This window comes from Falco rusticolus, chromosome 15 (assembly GCF_015220075.1).
Source record: "Falco rusticolus isolate bFalRus1 chromosome 15, bFalRus1.pri, whole genome shotgun sequence".
NCBI classification, from domain to species: Eukaryota; Metazoa; Chordata; class Aves; order Falconiformes; family Falconidae; genus Falco; species Falco rusticolus.
The window spans coordinates 7138394-7161381 of record NC_051201.1 but is presented as its reverse complement, the minus strand read 5'-3'; the positions used below and the strand labels follow the sequence as shown (position 1 = coordinate 7161381).

The 22988-nt window shown below is 35.6% G+C and overlaps 1 protein-coding gene across 2 annotated transcripts in view; it reads left to right on the top strand.

Annotated features, from left to right (window-relative positions):
- Window positions 1-22988, top strand: part of WWOX (WW domain containing oxidoreductase) — a 531203-nt gene that overhangs the window by 103546 nt on the left and 404669 nt on the right. For both annotated transcript variants that reach the window (XM_037408960.1, XM_037408959.1), the window contains one exon: window positions 12059-12147. In XM_037408960.1, the coding sequence (XP_037264857.1) occupies window positions 12059-12147 (89 nt within the window). The remainder of the gene's footprint in view (window positions 1-12058; window positions 12148-22988) is intronic.

Genomic DNA, 22988 nt, shown 5'->3' with positions numbered 1-22988 from the left:
GGAAGGGATAGAAGTTGTGTTAGTGATACTGAGCTACAGTTTCTGATTACTTTGACTGTAATTTTTGAAAATACATGAGTAGATAAAAGGAGATATCAGTAATGCACTTGAGATTTGGAGGATACTTCTTTTTTTTGAAAATCTGCAAGGGAAGTATTATCATAAACCACAAACAGTTTTGAAATGATATTTCAAACAATAGAGATATGTTTGTGGAACGAATTACATTTGTACCTCAGCCTGCACAAGCACAGAAAAAGTAAGATTTTTCTCTTTGCCAAAAAAATCTTACCTCTTATAATTAATTTCTTCTCCTTTTGCCTGCCTGTATGTCTACATTTGTTTGCTCTACAAGACAATATATCAACAAAGTATGCTTTTTCTCCATTATTCTTTCAGTAGTTAAGTGCCAAAAGTTGTGTTCTAAAACATGTCCAAATTGCTGTACTGTCTTGTGCAAACTCCTGACTACCCGAGAAACATGTAATCATATTAAGTAAAAGCCATTCCGTCTATTCACCTATACACTATTATGAAGATCATATGTAATTGACAGTATTTAATTTTCCTTAAATGATAAAAGCTTTTTAAATATTGGTTTTCCTGATACCTGAGCATAGTTAGGGAAAAAAAAATAATCTGAGAAGATCTAACATTATACAAGGAAATAAAGTTAATTTTCTTGAAATATACAGTGCAGCATAAAGATGGAGTTTGGGAAAAAATAGTAAAATGAAAAGCATAATGCTATTTTCCTAAGCCACATTTGCTAAATGCAGGCTTTTGCAAGGTCAGCAGTTATACTGGAGTTGAGTAGAAATGGCTTCAGTGGCTTTAACTTTACCAGTGCCCTTGATGAGGTGCAGAGTTGTCAGTATTCTCGTAAAATTCCTCAGTGATGGCTTCTTCTGTTCTCTTTATTTCCTTAAGTGAACATCTGTCTAATTGTTCACCTCCATTGCTTTAGTGCTTTCCTCATGCTTTCTCTGTTTCCAGACAATAAACTTTATTTTCTTCATAAGAATTCAGTCTACGCAAGGGTATTAGGCAGCTTGTTTGCACCTTTTAATTTCTGGAAGTTTTCCAGAAGGGCTTTTTGCTGTAGTTCCAATGGGTTCATCAGTGAATCATGTAACATAATGCAGCATTGTGTTTGGGTTTTTATCCGTTACCTTCTGTTTATAAACATCTGCTTGGAAATTTTCTTTTTGAAAAATTTTTTTAATATGTTTTACATTTTTGCATGTGGCATATGGGTAAGATATACAGTAGCTGCTATTTTTCAGGTGTGCAGGTAGGTACAGCCAGTATTTACCTTAAAATTTGGGAAAAGCCTAAGCTGCTTTGCTTAAAAAGCAAAAATTTAAGGTAGAATGTGCCAGTTATTTAGCTATGTAAGAAAGTCTGTTAAATGAAAAGCGGCTCTAATAATTGAATGACTACATTAAAACATAGCATTAACACTTACGGTTGCAGAACTGCAGAGGGCATGTAAAAAGTCTTTCTGTCCAGTAGAGAGTGAGTTACTCACAAACTTAGCGTGCTGCTTCTCTTCGTGTTCAGCTCTTTGTGTTTGGCTTTGCTTCTTTTAAGAAGGGGGATGGCAGTGGTGGTTGGTTTTTTTTATTTCCTTGATTCCCCCTCCCTCTTACCTGTAAAACATTTATCTCAGTCTTGCACACCTATTCTTCAGGCAAATACTTAAAGTTAAAAGGAGGTTGTTATACTTTTCTTGCTGCTTTACGTGCTGTAATGGCAGCATTTCCTTGTTTTGTATGGACGAATACTTGTAAGAATATAATTTTTAAGGTATATTCGCCATCCTTGTCACTATATGCTTCATTGGCAAGTTGTATTTAGGAAGTAAGTATTCTAGGAAGTGTAACGATAGGCGACTGTTAACTCTCCCACTATATTGCTGCATGAGACAATTATTTTCTGGAGTACTTTTGTTAGAGTTCAGAATTTAATCAGAAGATTCATGTATATTTACTAAATGAAAATTTCACAGCTTTTCATGTTGATGGTGCCTAAAAATAAGTGCTTGATTTTAGACTTCATTCACATTTACAGTAAAGCCGCTTTAAACTTTCTTAATTATTAGAACAGTGGGATGTGGCCTTATGACCCCTCCTGTCGGTGTCTGAATGCCATCAGCTTTATGCATCTGTAAACTTACACGGTCGAGGCTTTGATCTCGGATTGTTAGACAACCCTGGAGTTACAGTATGTTTTTAATGATGTGTTTGGTCTTGTGTCTATATGGCTGGTTTCAAGTAGAACAAAATGATTCCTGAGAATGGGCCACATTTTCACAGAAGTGTAATTTCAACCTTTTTGTTTATTTTGTTGATATTTTCTTTGTCACACGATCATTATTTCTTTAGATAGTAAGTACAGAAAAACTTCCTCAGTTTGTGGTGACAAATCATGTGACATAATGGCAGGTTTCCATGTTCTAGTACTGTTCAGATATGCCTGATATTTTCTTGTGCGTGTGCAAAGACTTAATATTTTTCCTCAAGTCTATATTGTGTATATTGAGTGTATAGTAAGAACCTGATCCTGCCAACACTTACTTGTACAAGGAATCTTTACTAATGTGATTCAGTCCTTTTATTTCACTTTCTGAAATTACATAAGTAACAATGTGACCATTTTTCAATGTATCGCTTAGCTGGGGAATGTGAAATGTTGTGGAAACAAAATAATTTGTATATGTGTTTATTTTTTGTGGCTATTGTTCTGTAAGATATCTATATTATGTTGTTTAAAGCTAGGAGATTGTAACTGTGAGCTGCCAATTAAAATGCCTTAAATAGCTAATTATTCAGTTCTTTCATTTCTTTGTTTCTCTCATATTTATTTCTACTTATGTTGAAGGATCCTGATCTGCTCGTGATTAAAGAACTGATGACTTCTAACAATATTGGTATTTGCATTTTCCTAAGTATTAAGAGTAGGGGGGAAAGAACTGTACCTTAAATCTATTGGTAAGCTTTGACGTACTTCAAAATAGCTGCAATGCATTTGTAAACCTGCAGACGTCACTATTCTGCCAATTAATTGTGCTACACGAAGTTCATATAGCAGGATGACCGCATTTAAAATATACGTTGCTTCCATCTAGCCATTATAGCACTTTATTTTTAATCTAAAACAATTTAATCAGATTAATTTTAATATTGTAACTTCATTTTCAGATTTCCACTAAAGGAAATACTATGCTTTCCTTTTAGCTTGTATAAGCCATGTCGTAAGACTGTCTTTAATTACTAGTTATTGTTGTTTCAATACAGATTTATGAACTATTTATTTTGTGTCATATAACATACCATTTTTAAGCAACATTTTTCAATCTGAACATAGCTTCCAGGAGGGCAAGCTGCCCAGAACATCAGTGATCTCACAGTTATTACTTTGTGTCATATATAATCTTGTTTTTTCCTGCAACAAATAAATCTTTGGGCCTCCCTGCAAAAAAACATTTGTGGTTACAGTATAATAAAAATAAACCGTTTGTCGTGACTGCAGCTGACATTTATCAGCCTATTTGTGGGTGCTCTTTCTCTCTCTGTATAATACGGAACATAATTTGTCACTTTGTAAATACATTCCAGCCTAAATCCCTGCCAGCATCTGTTAGTGTTTGAAGGATTAATGCACTGCACAGTGCATGTCTGCACTTTCAGGCAACAACATAGCTTATGATTATGGATCATGAGAGAACAGGGAAAAAGGGTTCGTTTTGTATTTACTTAAACATTGTTGCCCTTTTGACCATCATGCTTTTCTCGTCTTGTTTGTCATCTGTAGTTGGGATACTAACTTTTCTTCTCTGTATGAAAACTGTATGTGAAATCCAGCTGTAAGTTTTATACATCAGTGTATGTATAGCTGTACATATGTGATAACAAGGTTTTAATTTTACAGATAATTAACAACAATAATATTGTATTGCAATAGGGATGTTCCTAGTTTAGTCTGATTAGAAAAACTGTTTTCCGCCAGCCTCTGCCATTTCCAACAAATCCATTACCCTGTTTGCCTTCTGTATTGTGTATTTCTCAGCAGCATATAAACTGGGTTTATTTAATCTTAAAAACTTCCCATTGAGAAAGTTTTAAAAAGGAAACAAAGTCTGGAGCTTCTAAATTATCCCAATGCTGTTTGCTTTGTTGCTGTTTTTGAAAATGAATTCTGCTATCACTTCAAATTTTCCAGAATGAAAAGAATTGAAAGCATTTGAATAGGAGGCTCTCCACAGCTGAGATTGTTACATGTTCCCAGGCTCCCTCGATTATTCTGTAAACAAGAAGATATGTTTATTAGAATAGTAAACCATATACATGTAATATATTGCCAAGATTATTTGAGATTCCCTGAGATAAATTCAAATGAGCTTTACAGGAATGGGTGTTTGGAGACAGAAAGAAGTGATCTATATCCAGGGAAAGAAAAAAAAAATCCAGCTAAAAGTGGGCTCCCAAGTAAATGCCAACAGTTCATGTACATTAAGAGCTAAAAAAAAATTCAATTGCCAAAACCTATGGTAGATTTTTATTATTTTTTTAAAATGCATGTAATTTCTTGTTATTGAAGCAGATGTGTACTGCCTGCAATAGAACTGTGTGCATCCAGGAAAATTCAGAGGCATTTGGAGCCTACAAATTGAAGTATTCTGAAATTATAGTTTAGTAGGCTTTATTTGTGTTTTTGTTCTCTCTGGTTGAGGAATGAATTAAATTAAAAAATGTCATTAGGAAACTGACTTCTCTTACTCTTCTTAAGCATGATTTAGGGTTGTTTTACTTCAGAGAAGTTTACTTCTCTGAAGATACTGATTTCAGAAAGAAATGCAGCTGTTTTTCATTTTTTTCGTTTATAATTACTTCAGAAGTATAAAAGGCCAAATTTTCAGAGATACCGATCTAAGAGCTGACTAGTGTAAAGATTATGAAATAATATTATTATTGTGTATTGTACTGGTATTTACTACAGAGGATTTATAAAAAAAGTTACTACCATCTGAAAAATGAAGAAACCAAAAAGAAATGAATAAGTGTATTTTGCATTCCTTTTTATGTGTAGACATTTACTAATAGAAAGAGATAATTTAAAAATTACTGGGTAGTTTAAAATCACTTGCCCATGATTGAGAAAGTCCTTTCATGTCCAAGTTAAATATACAAACTATACCTAGAGACTTTAGTCACATTGCTGTATTTGTGACATAGAGTTCAAATTGTAGGTAAATTAAGTGCTTGGAAGAAGGAAAAATACGGCTTTGAATAGTGATTTGTTTAAATGTGAGGACCAAATGCTGGGCTGGTGTATGGTATCTTCAGAAACTGAACTCCCAGAAACTGAACTCCTTTATATCAGGTCTGTCTTTATCACTCTTCCATGTCTCTTGTCTTCAGAATTTCAATGGCTCTTTTGCTGCCTTTATATTTAATCTCTAGCTAAGGGAGGATACAGACTTCTCTGTTGCTTTTATGACCCAGCTGAGCTCAGCAGTTAAGTCCCCAGCTCAGGTGTTCTTTCTAGGCAATCAAGCGTGGGGAACTGCCAGTGTAACTTTTAAGACGTTCATTTGTGGTACAGTCCTACTACAGCTTGAGGGCTTCAGGTTTTTCTGAAGAGGCCTCTTGCCACTCTAAGTTGTAGATGATGCCAGAGGGATAAACGCTGTTCTCTGCCAGACATCCATAAATGTTCTAGAGAAGGGATAGAGACAAAGAAAATAATAATTCTTCTTCATTATTCATGATAAAATATATGTCCAAGGATGATCAGTAATTCCAGCAATTTGCATCCTTATACCGACCCATTAGGTCTTTAGATATGTGCTAGTCACTTGACTTGGATGAAGTCAACCCCTCTAGAAATTCCATTTTTGTGAAGAACATAAGGATCTGGTTTCTTGAACAGGAAGAACCAGGCTTACAAAATCAGGTTTTGGGAGAGCTCACACACAGCATGAAAATATATTTGACAGGACTGAGCAAGATGAATAGTGAAAAAATTTATACCAGTAAATTGCAACCAAAATACAGGTAAAACAAATACGTTGGGAAATAGTGAAATCAAGCATTACTGCATACATTTTCTTTCTAGTGGAAGAAAGAAACTCCTTTTCATCCCTGATTTTTTCACGAAGAATCAGGGTTAGTCCCAGCTATTTCCTTGTACATCACATAAAAGGGTTAATAAAATAATTCATATTTAGAACATTGGCTTGTGACATGTATCATCTTCTCTTGCAAAAGTTAGTGAAAATTTGAAAGTACTTTTTAGAAATTGCTGATATTGCGGGGTGGGGAGGAGAAAAACTAGGAAAATAAGTGTAAAATTGTTCTAGCATGATGTCTTCTAATGAACTTTATGAAGGTATATGAAATGTAGTGGAAGAAGATATTATTAAAGCATCTGGCATCTATGTTGGATTGCTCTTAAAGCGGTATGATTCATCTGTCCCAATCAGTTCCACGAGAAGTAGCTGCACAGCATTCAGAGCACACATCGAGATGAAGCTGGCGTTACATAAATACAGTTTTGCATGAAGTACCAAATGTTGACTACATTAGGGACAATAATACTTACAGTCCTAATCCTGAGTGAAAGCCTTTTTCCCTATTATGTACCTCCATAAATAGTGCATGGCACTGGCTATTGCCTGTCATAAGCTATGTGTCAAATTGTCAGACATGCTTCTAAAACAACCTCTACTTTGTCCTCAACATGGAAATATGAGTTTATTTGGGCATGGCTCGTCATATGCTGAGGTTTGGTTATTTGTTTACTTTACCTTTTTAAAGATAATTCCATAGACTTTTCGTCAGCTTTGATGTCAAATTCTTTTTTTCCCCTGAAGATTTTCTGTTTCTCTCACTGCATGTAAGAGCTATTTGCATTCCAAGACGGTGTCATCAAGATTTTTTTTTATCGAATTAAACTGCTTTTTACCGATTTATAATATTTTAGTTCCTCAAAGTCAGATATTTTTGTTGTGCTATGTATTCAGGTTTGAGTTAAGGCTTTTTAAATAGCAAAGATATATATATGATATTTTTGAGAGTAAAATTATACAGTAAATTATCTAGTGTCCACTATGTTACATTTTAAGTAGGCCCTTACAAAATGACTTGTACTTACGTAAGATGCAGGGGCTACAGCATATTTATTAAGACTCTTCAACTCTGTATGAAACTGGAGCAGTCAGAAGTAATGGTGTCTGCTGAAAGATTCTTTATCATATGAATTTACTTTTAGTCATCTATTATTTATTTCAGCTATTTTATATGCCATTATAATAAATATTATGACAGAGAAAGCTTTTATGCTTCAACTTATTGTACTGCTCTTCACTTCCTTGCAATCCTTCAGGAAAATGCAGCTATGCTTTACCTATATTTAACGTAAATCATCACTTACATTTGAATGAAAAATTCACTATGAAAAAAGGCTCCTTCTTCAATACCAAGACACAAATGCACAATCATGTTTACTGCCAAACTACTCTACCATGCAGTGTTCATTTTTAAACAGTTTTTAAGCTGTAAAGTGAATACATTGCATATAGTGAAATTGCTGGCTTTCTGGATGTTTTCACTTTCTTGTTAGTTTCTGGCTCAATAAGCATTTTTCTAGCATGAGTGCAACATATAACCAATTGCACTTAAGCATTTTTAATATTTTTGCTCCAATAGGGAGCAGCTTACATACAAAACTAAAGAGACTCTTTTCTGGTGTTATTTAGCGTACTGAAACTTACCTGGGAATATTGATAGAGTGCTTTTAGAACTGGGCATACAATCGTAAAATACAAGATATTTTTTTTTTCATTGCACTTTTCAAAATGTTACTGTGTTGTGTTTAAAAGAGGACTTGTTAGGAACCAGGGAATGATCTGCCTTTGGCTGTTTCCTAGAAGACAGGATGTTGGTGTCTGGACATTGTTAGCCTTGAGCTGCTTTTGAGGCTTCATGGAACACAAATACGCCCCATCCCAAAAGCACCATTCCAGCTGGTTCTAGCTCACCATGTTTTCACAGGGTTCAGTAGACAGTAGAATTATATCTGCTTCTTGTGTCTGTTCTCCTTTTGGCCAGTCTGCAAAGCTGGTCTGAGCCTAGTGGTGAAAGTGGTTTGGGACACAACTGGGACTTTCGGCCCGGGGATCTGCAACGGAGGGCATCATTGCATTTTGCACAGGCTCTCAGCAGCGCTATGTAGTAATGGTCCTGTGATTTAGAAGTGAGCTCTTTATTTTATACTATATTCTTTATATATTCTTTTATTTAGTTTCCCCTTAAATGATGTAATTGAAAATAAAGTAGTAGAGAGAGCATTAATATCTTTTGTCGATTTAATTTTAAAAATTCTGCAGTCTTCTGCCTTCGTGTATTGATTTCGCAATGTCAGTTTTAAGGTTGTCTTCTGTATTTGAGAAAGTGACAAGTCCCATGTAAGATTTCACAACGTAAAATGAGGCATTACTCAGTACTGAAAATATGTGAAGTGGAATGGTGAGAGACATTGGCATAATACAATTATGACGCATTAGATCAGGATTTGCAGCATACCATTAACAATCAGTTCTGACTGTGGATTGCAATTATAGTTATGATGCCTTTTAGCAAAAAATGTTTTTAGCTTTATTTTTTATTTGGAAAAAACATGTTTTCTTTTTCTATAAATATCACAATATGTGCTACCTAAGTTTATAGGGAAAGGGGGAAATCATTTTAACAAAGGTAACACTGAGCTACTTACTGTAAGGGGAAAAAACGCCCTTCTACTTGTCATTGATTGGAGATGTTCTTACATTATTAAGAACATACCTTGCAAGTATATTGCCTTATTCCTAGCTTTCAAAAAGAAATTGTGACATAGAAATAAGAGTGGGAAAATTTGGAATGAAAATTATTTCATACTAAAGGTTTAGCATTTCAAATTCTCAAACTATAGTAGGAATTGATGGTCTACAGAATACCTCTGAGGAGTGAGAGTTGCTTGAATCTCAGTTGACGAGGGAAAATCTGAAACAGAAAGGCTGGGAAACTTGTCTAAGCTCGTGGTATGTAAACTGATTCCTTCCTCAGTAACTGTTTGGAGAAAATACTCACGCTTGGCTTTTTGCATGCCTTCAGAAGCTGAGATGGCAAGCTCTGAGTGCTTTTGATGTCACATGCTCCAGTTTTCTCCTATGAGGAAAACAGAGCAAATAGGTGTGTCTGTGCTCAGTATGTACGCTGTGTATATATGAAGGAAATAGAGACTGTTACAATAAAATTTTTAAAAATCAAGAGTAGGGAAAAAATTGAAGAAAAAATTTTGTATTTTGCTATTTGCCTTTGCTGACCTATTCAATGGAAAAAATTGCTAAACCTGTCCTTTTCTTCCTTCCCTATTTTTCCTTTTTTCAGGTCATTTTAGATATATTTCCCCGAGTTTCCTAGCAAATGTTTCTTTGTCTTTGAAACACATAAAGTTGCAGAAAAAGCTAAAAGAAAAAAAAAAGGTGAAGTAGTGTTAAATTATTTGAAGTAAATTATCATGCTGGCTGAAGAAAATGGAGTGTCAATAGAAAGGTGATCTCATTTTGTTGGTGGAACTGGTAGAGAAGAAATACAATTATATGCTGTCTAAAGTCAACTATTTATCACTTCCAGAAATAAATCAGAAATTTATTTATGATTTTTAAATTTCAGATTTTTACATTCTCAGTGTATGAATCCACAAATCCAGGCCAATCTTAGTTTTTATTTTCTGTTTCTGAAAGTATTTTGGAGGCGTACTATTTTTTTTTATTTTTTTTTTTCCTCTTTTGGAGTTGAAATTCACAGACACTTCTCATGTGGTCTTGGAATTGGTAGCAGAGCTTAACTTATAACACCAAGAGGAAAAGCATTACCTGACTAATGCCATGTGGACTTAAATCTGTGTCCCCAAGAGGACAGTAGCTGTCAGCTTGTGGTATAGTCCGTTGAGCTACCTGATTGTTATTTTTCTGACTCCCCCTTATGTCCCTGTATTTGTAGCATTCTTGTCCTTTTACCCTTGGGAGAGACAGGAGAATGTTTCAACTAGGAAAGCAGAAGCAAAATAAACCCAACTATGCACACTGCTTCTCTATTAAGTAAACAACTGGACTGCAAAGTTGAAGAGACGTTGTTACGGAGCTCTATTGTATAATGCAGGGAAGCATCATCTTTCTCAAGTCTCTGACTATCAAACGTAAGAAAATATTTGCAGAGTGGGGCAAAATGAATTCCAGAATGATGTGCATCTTGTGAGGGTAAAAAACCTCTTCATAATAAAGTTTGGTTTAGCATTTTCAGACTCTTATTAATTGATACGTCCCATGGGAACTGAACCTGTTGAAATTTTAGTTGTATTTATTTTGCTGTCCTGATAAGTCTGTCTGGAGTGGGACAAAAGGCATTTGAGTGAAATTCTGCTTAAACCCAACCTGCAAGGTAATTATAATGGGTAGAATGGGTACTAGCAAAATAGAAAACAGATGTAGGGCGAAAAGTACCAGACGTAATGAAACTTGGGGATCCGATGAATTGCTTGAACTTGGAAGACAAAGGGAGCACTCTTCTTGGCTTCCTTCTGTGCTGACACGCCTGCTGCTTCCTTTTTGTTGCTCCAGAAATGCTCGTTGTATAACCTTGTGATCACAGTAGATCCACGTTGGACCACGGTGCTAACAAAGCTCCCACTGCCTCTCCGGTCAACTGATGCCTTTGATTGTGTAGTACCACTGTATCCGCTCCATCTTTTTGTTTTTCTTACTCTTCTTTTAGCAGTGCTAATGTCCAGCGTGAACTATGACCCTTGTATATAGTTGTTGGTAGCATGTTGGAATTACATGAAGTGTCCCTCTGATTTCTTTTTTTGCTGAATAAGCTAAGTAGAGTGGACTGAAAGCTGACATGTTTAGGACTGGGGAGAGTACAGGCTTTTGCCAGCTTTCTTTTATGTACCAGTTTGTGTTGTCAGTGGGTCTAAAAGTGAGGGTGAACACAAATACACATGTTCATAATTCCTTAGGGGATTTACATGGCCTATGGGTCTTGACAGTTGGTATTTTGCAGAGGATCATAGATGCCTGGAAGTGTAGCATTTGTGGAAGAACCAACGACAACTGTTGGATGTTGCGGTGCAGACACGCACACAGCTGCAGTCAAGTGAAAGCTGGTTCAGAACTGTGGCTCGAAAGAAGCACCGTCCGCTTGATTCTGTGATGATTTTCTCTTTAGTGGTTGCAATGAAAATAGACTTCTGGTTCATTTTGTTCTGGATTTGGAGTGTAAGTGTTTCAAAAGATTTGAGAACAGGGATCTTAGAGCTCAATATACTGAGCAGAGTTGTTTTGGTGTTGCCTAACTTTAGCCCCTTCAAGTTAACCTGTCATTTTATGGGAGTGCACATCCTCTTCTAGGTGAGAAGGTGGGTTTTAGTACATAAGCAATTTCTTTAGAAGATACTATGTATCAGTAAACTCTTATTGTATGAAGAATTGTGTAGGCTGATCAGTTGTTTCCTATACTCATTTTATACTGTCTTTATATCACCTGCTATGAGCAATAGATTGTTTTGGATTAATATATACAAGTTAGAATTTAGCTTATTTTTATGGAGTATTTACTGAGTATTTTTTCTATTGGTATGGTATGTAAAAAATACCATGCATTAAAAATAAAGTTTACTGTACTTTCTATTTCATGAGTTACGTAAGTTTCAGCAGCAAAATGGAAGAAAAAAAGATACCATATTAACCTTAACACTAGCTCATGTCGGTCCATTGTATTATATAAAGTTGTGTTACACAGTGTATGTTTTTAGCAGAACCACAAAATTGCAATGCTACTTTTGGCACTGACTGTTGTGCTCGTCCATTCTTTTTGATGATTTGTATTCACTTTGGGGTTATAATGTTAAACAAGGGAATCGGACAAGTTTCATAACACATTTACTGTAACGTGATACTGTGAACTAAACTTGCTGTTATTTATCTTTTTTTTGGTATTTTCTCTTGTTCCAGCATAAAGCCAAGGTAGAAGCAATGACCTTAGACCTTGCTTCTCTTCAGAGTGTGCAGCACTTTGCTGAAGCATTCAAATCCAAGAATGTGTAAGTACTCAGAAAATTCCATGTAATAATTTCTTGTTATTTTAATGTCTTTATCAGCTGAACACAGCTGGCAGAATTCACCATAGTTGGACTGATCAGCAACTACAGTTAGTGAATAATCTTTTCAAACGATTTTTTTTAGCGTAAATTAAAGATAATTTGTTTTCATCTTAAAAAAATTAAATAATTACAGCTCTCTTATTGTTCCATGTATAGCCCCAGCTTTGAAAGGGACATTGATGCCCCTGTGGCTATTGAAAAAGGCCAAAGCTGAACTGCATAAAAAACAGCTCAGGCAGCTTTTGTAAGTTTTGCAGTGGTTTGGAAGAGGTCAGGGATGGGCAATTAGTGCACTCCTTGTCTTACTTTCTTTTCTAACCTTCTGTCTCTTTTTATTTTTAAAGCATTAAAAAAATAGCCCTATGATCCAGACAGTTCCAATTTCCAGACCTGTATCTGGAACAGTCAATAATTAAAAAAAAAAAAAGAAAAAAAGGGGTGAGAAGGGATGATAATGACATCACTTAACAATAGAAAAATTTATATAGAGATAATCAGGGTAGCTTCTGAATGGTTTAATTTAGCTTGAACAGAACAATGAATCTCTAAATTGAAGAAATTATTTGAAATCTTTAAGTGCCAAGTCTTGACAATAAATGCCACACTTTGTGCTTTTATCTGGTTTTGACCCATTGATTGTTGTGAGTATTCAAACTCAGCTATTTTCTGCAAATATTTCCGTAACACATATACATCTTACTTTACTTCTCAAGAGAATATGGTCTCTTAGACAGCTTTGAAAATATATTTTCGTAGGGAAAATATATAACAAAGAATGGTTTTTTCACTTTTGAAATACTGCCAAAGCTAAATCTCAGATGGATAGACAGATGACATTTTAGTACTTACAGGTCTTTTAGATTCAAAGAATTGTCAAAACTGACTTCTAACACAAGTTCTTTGCTGCCAAAATCCTTGGTAACAATATTTTCTTATATCATCTTCATATATTAAGGCTTTCTTGAAATAGAAAGACAAATCTTTGCAGTATTGCTGCTTTAATACTAACTTGTTTTTTTAACGTAAGAACAGTAAGTATTCTAATTTAGCTTTTTCATGCTTTTAATATGCTGCGTTTATTTAAGAACTGTATGGTACAGTGAAAAGTTCAAACCATCCTTCTTCCAAATGCAGTTCTTAACTTGATTTGTGTGTTGCAGATCATACCATGGTCATCCTAGCTAGTCCATTTGGTATGCATGTTTATAAATCCTTAAAAGTGAACATGCCAGAGAACTTAAAAAATGAGAAGATACAGACTCATTAAAGCCTGTTTTACTTTTGTTGGTATACACTAGTTAACCAGTGTAGGTCTGTTAAGCTACGCTGTCAGTGATGGACAGGTTTTACTAAAGTTTCGCTCATTTCATTTGGAAAAAATTTTAGTAATAGACAGCATTTATAGCCTCTGCCTTGCCTTCAGATATTTCTGTCTCTGTTATGTGCTCAGATTTGTTTGTGTGTGTGCGGCAGGGCTACTCCAAGCATTATATGAAAGTCTAAGGTCTGAATCTGTTGTGAGACTTGCGGGGGTTTGACCAAAATGAATTTCCAGTTATATTTTGTTTAAAATCTGAGGCTGGATGGAACCAGACCCCACACACTGCCTGTAGCAGTAGATCTTTTATCTGATACAGATACAGAAGACTTACCTTACAATCATCTGCACTGGCAGGAGAATGGACCAGAAGACCTACTAGGTCTTTCTGGCTTTGATTTTTTGTGATTTAACTATGTCTGTATGTGGTCAGAAAAGCAATTATATGGAAGTAGCATCTTATTACTACAATGCTAGCCCTATGTGTTTTCCAGCCCTAACATACACTAACTACTTTTGTCTTTTTGTTTATCTGTTTTGCTGTAGTGTCCAGAGGCTTTTTTGTTGGATCACTGATTCCTTTACATTAGTAGCTTTATGAGCAGTTGAAAGAAATCTTACAGGCTTCAGTGACAGAGTGAGTCTTATTCTTTATGCTTTGGCAAGTGTCTGCTGGTATCCTAACTTTCTAAAAAGGCTTTGATATCTCTGATTTCCTACACCTGCAGGAGAAGGCATACTGTGATACAGTCTCCCCAGTTCCTGTGGTAGGTAGCTCTCCTGTTAATTAGTACAGAAAATACGTTGTATGTAGAGTTTTCTTTCTTACAAATCTCTTACAAATTTCATAACAATATAAGTAGAAGGAAAAGCAAATAAAGTGGGTTTTTTTATTTTAAAGTAAACTATCATTTGAGTTCTGAGTTGTATAGATCTGGGAAAAAATGGACAGTAATTTTAACATGTGATGGGGAAATTTTATATGAATTCACGTTTTAATAAAGACCTGTAGTTTATTTCTCACAACATGTTATATGAAGAGGGCTTTAGTATTCAGTGGTGAACAGCTTAAACTTTTGGGTGCAGATTTATTGTCTGTTTAATTTCTCTGATCCACTGTTGCTTTTTGGGACACTTTGGTATTCTACAGGATCTGTTGGTCTTAGTGACACCTGACATGATAACTGGAAATTTATAAAGTAGAGAACAGATTAGCTTGTCTTTTGAAATTCTTCTTTTCTAGGATACCTCTTGGCTCTAGATACTATTTTTTGTGTGTAGATATAGGGATGTACTCAGTCACATCACAATCTGGGAGAGTGTTCTTCCCTCCTTGATAGCTATTGGAAAAGAGTCTTCAAGGACTGTGTTTCACAGATCTCTTCCTGGATGAGAAAACTAAAATGAAACTACTTCAGAGAAAAGATCCCTAAATTTCATTGAGTTAAAACATCAAACCTATTGCAGCTGGGGAAGGTGATGGTGTTGGTATTGTGGGGAACAGCAGGAAAATTGCTGAGATTGTAAATATGCTGCCTTAATCGCATAACTTCTAGAGGGGAAAAAAAAAAAAAAAAGCTGTCTTGAATGTGCTTAGAGAATCTGAGAGATTGTGGAAACTACGTGAAGAATGAAGAAAAGCCATCCTCTGCTCAGCAGAAATTTACCAGGGGCTGGTTGTATACAGAAAGCAAATGATGCAGCAGAGAGAGAGTTGAAAGAAACACAAACAATAGATGGGAGAAAAGAGTTACTCTGAAAAGAAACATTTAATATGAATTGGAGTAGTACTTAAGAGCTAAGAAAGCTTCCTTGTTTGAAAGTAAAAATCAGATGATTCATCTTCAAGTTATCACGTTTCTGAGATTTTATAAGAATCTTTTATTCCTGTTTGGATTTGTTAGGTGTTGCAGCCTTCTCCACGGATAAAATTTGGGTTCAGAGTATAGAAACAATGGTAAATTTTGCCATATTCTTATAAATACATTCTAGAAAATCCTTCTTCCTCCCAGAAGAAGTTGTGATTTTTTTTTTGTTTGCGTTATCTATACTCTTGAGATTCAGAAACTATACAGCTGTTTCTCTTTCTGAGATTTTTTTTAAAAAAAATCTGTGCAGTTTCAGATAAAGCTTTGGGGGTGAAGGTTTTTTTCAGATTATTTCAGGTCCTGCATTGCAGTAGATTATAAACTTTCCTTACAAGCAGAACAGTGCTGTCGAGTTTTTCTTGCTCTCACACTTTCAAAGATTCTATGAGCAGAATAAGCTATATGTGATAACTTAGTTGGATCTCCCAAAGTTGTCTTTGGGAGAAGACAGATAAAACAATATTGCTGTTTAATGTTTGATCTACCTCTTACTTCATTGTAGCACAGCCTGAACACAGTGTGACTAATACATAAAATGGAAATCTAACTTGGTAAAAGACAGGGCTGAATGACTTAGAAAACAAATTCTTTAGAGAAAGCCAGTTTATTATGTTACAGTAATGGCAACTAACTTTAGGCTCTCTTGTAGCTTGAAATGAAACTCTCTTTATTTTTTTTTTTAAATTTTTTTTTTTTTTTTACTTTACGGTGATTTCTGGCGATCTTTTAGTATTCCTAGCTTGTCGTCAAGATATATTCCCCACTGGATATTTCCAGCAGGAGTGAATGAGCTCCACCTTCCTTCCATGTGAAGATGGTGCTAGGGTTAGTATGAGAGTAAGAAAAGAGGTCTCAGTGTACCTAAATGGCTAGATTTGTTCAAGTTACTTCTTTTATCTGTATCTAGTCTTTTCCCTCTGCTACTTTCCAGCTCAGGCAGTTGATTGAATGTCTCTGTTCTGGAAAATCAAACAAATGATCTGTTTATAATAATGTTCAGGGCTAAGATGGATATAGCATTAGCAGAATTTTGTGCAGCTGGAAGAGGCAGACCAACCAATCTTTTGTATTAGGCTTTTGAAACTAAAAAACACTGAACTGAATCTCCTCTTCATTGAGTAAGCATGATGTGAGGAATAATGGTTGATATTAATCCACTTCATAGACAAAATGACTGCCCTTCTGTGATTGCATGCAACGTAGCATTTAAATTTAGTCAGCATCAGTGTTGGATAGTTCCAGGGTCTGTAGGACTGGTAATTGTGTAGAGGTGTGGATTTGTGGATGTGATATTTTGATATCTATTTCCTAATTTAATCATTACATATTTGACTCAAATCTGCATAATTTAATTGCGGGACAGCACTAATGTTTCAGTTACAGAATTTCCAAAACAGCTACCTGTTGTCAGTATTTACAACCATGGCATCATGGCATTTGCCTGCTCCTCAGCATAAGAACACTTCTGTGAGCAAAACGGTTAGCAGGCAGAAGTGGGCAGTAAAGTTACAGATGAAATTTTATGTGCCTCTTTAGTTTTGAGTGGTGCATAGTGCCACTTGGTTTGAATTAAAGTTATCTTCAGCCAAACAGTAAGACATCAATTTAATGTTCTCAGTGTTTGAGAAAAAAAAATGAAATTATCCTGAAAAATCTTGAATTACTTCAAAGATGTAAAATAGTGTTTGCCAACAGCTACTACTTAGAATTTTCTGAACTGGTAGCAGCAATTCACAATTACGTAGGACTTCCATATGTAGATTTTTCGCTGCAGTTACTTTCCTATACTTTAAAACAGGACTTTTTTTTTGTGGTAAGAATTGGCATATGCTGACAGTTTATTCACTTATGCTCTGTGTAGAAATATGGAAGAGACAGCAGTTATGAATTATGATTCTCCATTTGGAACTTTACTCGCTCTTTACTTCCCTAGCAGACCCAAAATGGAGAGGGCCAGGTTTTCAGCTGGCCTCCTTAACTGAGGCCTCAGACTCTATGAGTACATTCATTTTTCATGCTGGAAGCAGAAGCCCTCTGAAACCTTGCGGGTGCAATTAAGGTTTCAGAGCCTGCTGAAAATTCACTCTGGAATACTGTTTTTCTGCGTTTTCGTGTATCATAACTGACATATTGCACATGTGTTAAGCTGGTTTTTAATTCTAATTTAACCACAATTAAATCGTAGACCTCGTATGATAAATTCCATTCACACGTATAAATACATACGTAAAGATGGAATTTGTTTAGTAAGTTGTGGCATATATAACTTAAAAGATCCAGAAAAAATGAATATATGATTTAAATGAATTACTAGTGATGCCATTATGCCAATATGCCTAATGGTTCTGTAGTAGATGTATCTCTGTCAGAGATAATCGTTGCCACTGTGTATTGTCTTTCCAAATTTGAACATATTTCCTAATGCTGTGCAAATCTGTTAACTCTTTGCCATTCATAGAAAGACTTTTTGTCAATTAAAACTAGTAACAGTTGAGATACTATATTTGTCTTCTCAACTTCAAATTCAGTTGGCATTGTGACAGTGCCACTGAGGCACAAACTTCTGGACAACATTGTACTTTTTGAGATATCAAAAAATATCCACATTGAATTAAGTATTGAAACATGCATAGTTCAGAAGTTGCTGTTGCAGACAGCATGTATCTTAAATTTAAATAAGATCGAAGGCTGACTTCATTTGAAACAGACATAATGATATTAGGGTGAAACTTTCCTTTTTTCTTTGTGGTGGTACTGTGCCTTATTAAAGCCTAGGGATTGGCTTTCTGCATAAATATTTTTTCTTTTTCTTCTTTCTTTGTTTTTTAAGCTCTCATACACAATTACCCCAATGTGGTAGCATGTGTCAAGTCATGTGAATCCACAAACTGTTTCCACTATTTTTCAAATTAAATCTCCTAAGCTTAAGCCCTCCCTGCTTTTATTGGAGGCAGGGATCATGATGTTTTCTCCAGATCATTTTTCATGTCATCTACTGTATTGTGGAACATTATTTTTTTTTAAGTAAAAGTCCATATTAAAATAAAGATAGGATTGGCAGTTCACCGTAACTTTACATATAGTTGCATCTTCAAAAATTTTAAGTGTTTTTACATATTACTAACAGAAAGATTGTTAGGTGTTTGTTGCATGGTTTTATGAATGTGTGCTGAAATTTGTGAACCTACTGCTTGTCTTTGGATATTTTGCACTCACGTAACCTAAGGAAGAAACCTTGGTAACCCTCCTGTGGCTTTCTGTTCACACACTGGTTGTTCTGGTTCCCATCTTGAACCGTGTCTGTGCCGAAGTCCAAGGTGGATCTAAGATGGCTCATGAAGTCTTGGGTTTCTGTCTTTCTAAAAAAATTCCACAAGATACACTAGCTGTGAAGACTGTTTCGAGTATCTAAGGAAGTAAAATATGTATGACTTAATATGCATGATTAAAAAGTTTTCTGTTGCAAATAAAACAAGGATTTTGCAGCATTGTAGCTTAATAGGTTTGAAGAAGATCTCTGTTTAATTGATGTTGTATTCTAAAAGTTCTGAAATACAAGGCAAGATTAGCAATTTAATTACACATACATTAAAACATATTTAGTCTATTTAGTTAAAGGCTTTCTATGGGAGATAATTAAAACACATGAAGGCAGAGTCTTCTGGCACTTGGGTATGGAAGCCTTACTGCTGAATATTAGACAGGCCACGCACATACCACATGTGTCGTAATCTTCGAATCCAAAAATTTGCGTTATAATCTGAAAAGGTTGTATTTCTTCATTAGCTGTTCCCAAGGCACCAAAAATCCCAGAGGATGTCAAAGTACATTAATTTTTATCACAACATGGAATCTTTTCAGGTCTGAATGGCAGCATACAGCTGCTAGGGGCTTTGTGAACTCTATTACAGCTCTATATATCTCTAGGCAAAACAGAGGAAGGAGTTGTCATTGGCAAGTGAAATGTTCAAAATGCATGAAGTGTTTTATTGTTTGAGTGATCAACTGTGGTCCTGAAAACATTTTCCAAGGAGTTAGCTGTTTTCAATGGAAGATATCACGAATATGTAATAAAAAGTAGTAACTGACCTTCCTTGTGAGCTGTAGCTTTCTTTTTTCTGACAAGTACTTACTGTGTACAAATGAAACTCCTGTATTTAGAAGTACATGCAGAAACAACAAATCTTTCCTTGATTATTGTGAAAATGAATGTTCCTTTACGGCTGGGTTATACTTGTTTGTAACTCCTTGTGTATACATGTAAATAATGATTTGCTGTTGGGATTTTGAAAAAGATGTATGCTGTATGAGCTGCAGAATGAAAATCACCAGATTCTCTATGTTTTCATTGCTGGTGTCTCTTAAGCATCAGTGAGATTTTAAACAGAACAAAACATCTTTGCAAGGTGTGGCAAGGAATGGAACAAAGTGCTCCTCTTATTATGCCAAGGCTTGAGAAAAGGAAGAGGATGTGGAAAGGAAATGCTGAAAGGTTGAATGGATGTAGAAATGAAGTTGCAGAGTACTATCCTATCCCAGCCTGGCCCTAGGACTTTCAAAATCTCTATGTATGGAGGTATCTTGAGTCCCTAGGGTTACAGAACTAGCAAAGATGCAACACTGACAAAGGAAAATGTGGCTTCTTGGTTGGATTTTGGTTTGAAATGTGGTCTGGAGGAGGCATTGAGATGAGGGAAGAACAGCACTGACACCTATTGTTAATATCAATACCCTGAGTATGCTGTGTGCTATCAGTCAGAGGAAATCTAGGGTTAGATTATAGCTATGCAAAAGGGAGTTCAGAGCTGTGGATAATGGGTACCCAAAAGGAGAGAGAGTCTCTGGTATGAACCTAATGGAGAGAAGAAACACACCATATGCTTGTAAAATGTAATTCTTCCTCCTCCCTCTTGACTTGTAGTTCTAAGTTAAAAAGCAAGTACAAATACTAATCCTCACCTTCATTTTTAAGCAATGATTTGTTATCAAAAATGAGTGATTTACTGATGTAATGATACCATACAAGAAAGTACAGATTAAAAAGTTTCTAATTTCTCAGATTTCTAGTATCACATACCATAATTACAGTGTATAAATTAGGCAAGTGTGGGAAGCAGATCGTGTCAACAAATTAAACATCATCCTTGCTTTTCTTATTTTGTGTGTAGTCTTTGTGAAACTCAAACGAGAGTGTAAGGAGAAATCCCAGCTTGGCTCATTTTTGAGTGAAGGTGCTTTGGGCAGTGCAGGTTTTACTAAGGTCAGTTTGAGGTCAACATTAAATTTTTTTAAAGTGTTAATGTTAAATGTTTAAAAAGGTAAAATGTTTAAATGTTTCTTCTATTAATATTGGCTCTGAATTTCTCTTCAGAAGTTCAACTTAAAAATTTTCACAGTAGTTGACATTGTTCTGGACCCCATTAAGAGGAAAAGTAGGCATCTCAAACTGTTCTGTCCCCCTAAGGAACTAAAATGACAAAGTTTTTCTCCAAAGGAAGATAACTTATTAATTTCCAGAAGTGTAAGGTGATGCGGGTTTTTTTTTTTTTTTTACTTGGCTTTTCCCCCCCCATATGTGTAAGAAAAGCTAATAAAGGGAAATCCAAGACTAATGGATGTTTTCTGTTTAATTCTAAATCTGTTGAGACTTCTGTTCCTTCTCCAAACTTTTATGACATTGTATACCTAAGATTTTATAGAGGTAATGAATAATGATTGAGAGATAGCTGACCTATATGCCAGTATGCAGATGATATATTATGAAGACATAAGGGCAGCTGCTCGTAATAGTTCCCATGTATTTGGTGTGAAGGAAGAAACGAAACAGTTTCAGTCCATTCCCATTAATCTCTTGGAAGTGGGGCAGAAGTATTTGCTGATCAACAGTGTCAAATCCTGCAAAGAAATCCAGTAGGATGAATTTCAGAGAATTTTCCTTGCTTCTAGCAGGAGGTCATCCATCAGGGCTCTAAGTCCTGTGTTAGTGGCTTGCCTTAAAATGAAGCCTGTCTGACAAGGATCCTCAATTCTGTCAGCTGACAGGTGGCAATAGAGGGTATTTTTGCTGACTTTTCAGTCAATATTTTTAGAAAAAGGGAACTTAAACATTAAGCAGTCATTTCCAAAATTGAGTTAAGCAGGTTTTTTTTTTTCTTTTAGTTGTTTGTTTGGTTTGGGGTGGGGTTTTTTTTCATCAAACAAGTAAATTTTTTGGGGTCAGTGTTAGATTACATATGGTATACATGCTGCTGTCTGACTCCTAGTGATTTTCTTCTTGCTCAGTTTCCCATCAGTGCTGCTTGTAAAACTGAGAAGGGTTTCTGGAGCTGGTTGTTTAACTCACCCTTTTTCTGGAGAGCCACAAGCCTGGCCTGTGTGTTGGTTGTTTCCTTTGTGAATATAGGCATTCCCTCAAGTATGAAGGAAGTACCATTTTCTAACTGTCAGAGAAAGCAACATGGGTGCTCAGAGTTATGGGATGGAAAAGTTTGGTGGGCTGTGACTTTGCTTCTTTGTGGAAGAGAAGTCACAACTCTGCCTTCTTTACTGGCCCTGACATAGGTCTACAGTTGCTTATGGGACTTTGGGGATATGGCAAGGCCTTTTCTGTTGAATTTCTGTGTAATTCCAAACAGTGTGAACTTTTCAAATCACTTGAGAAGTGCCCCAGATGGTGTGACATTCTGCTTCATGGGAAGATTTGAAAGTATTCCCTTTGCATAATTTCTCGTTAACTATTTCATTACGTTTGAAATGGGAGAACACCAAAGCTGAGAACTCTGTTGACATTTTGGTGGTGTTTGTTTAACCTCCTAGTGCACAAGCTACATTTGTTGAAAAATATTATTCTTACCTTTGCAAATCATCAGTAATTAATTCCCTTGGAAATATCTACTGCTGCACACAGCCAGCTTGGGAGGCTGCTGACAGATCACAGTTTTACATCAGGTGCTAACAAATTGATTATTAAATTTCATAACTAACTGATTTATAGCAACAACTTAATTTCTGTCTCTAATGTATTCACTTACCGGATTTTCAAATAGTGCAAAGCAGTTGGATTGCTTTGTTGCTTCTAACAGTGAATGGAGCACAGCTTATAACATCTGAATGACTTGCTCAGTCCAAGGGTTAGAAATGTATCACAGTCTTGTGAAGTACACAAGACACTAGATGGTTTTCAGCTGAGATATTCACAGTTAAGAATGTCCCTGTTAATTCTACGTGCTTTTTTTTTACTAAATTGTTGTACACTTACCAGCATGGTGAGAGTTTTCTAGAATTGCTGTGTAGCTTTATAGCAGTTAAAGCAGTGTATTCTTGGGTCTCAGTCATGCTGTGAAGAGTAAGAAACAGCGACTACATGCTATGATGGAATAGCTTATGTTCAAGTCCCAGTGCATTCTTAAATTGTAATGGTAGACCACATTAGCTCACTTGGTGTGATGTAAGTCACTGACTGAAGGCATTTTAAGGAGACGTAGGGGTAAATTTTCAAAACACCCTGCAAGGTTTTAACTATACAGTGTTTCCAGAAATATCAAATAGGCGTCACGGTTAGAAGGAGCACTTTAGTAATGTCGATACCAGGAGTA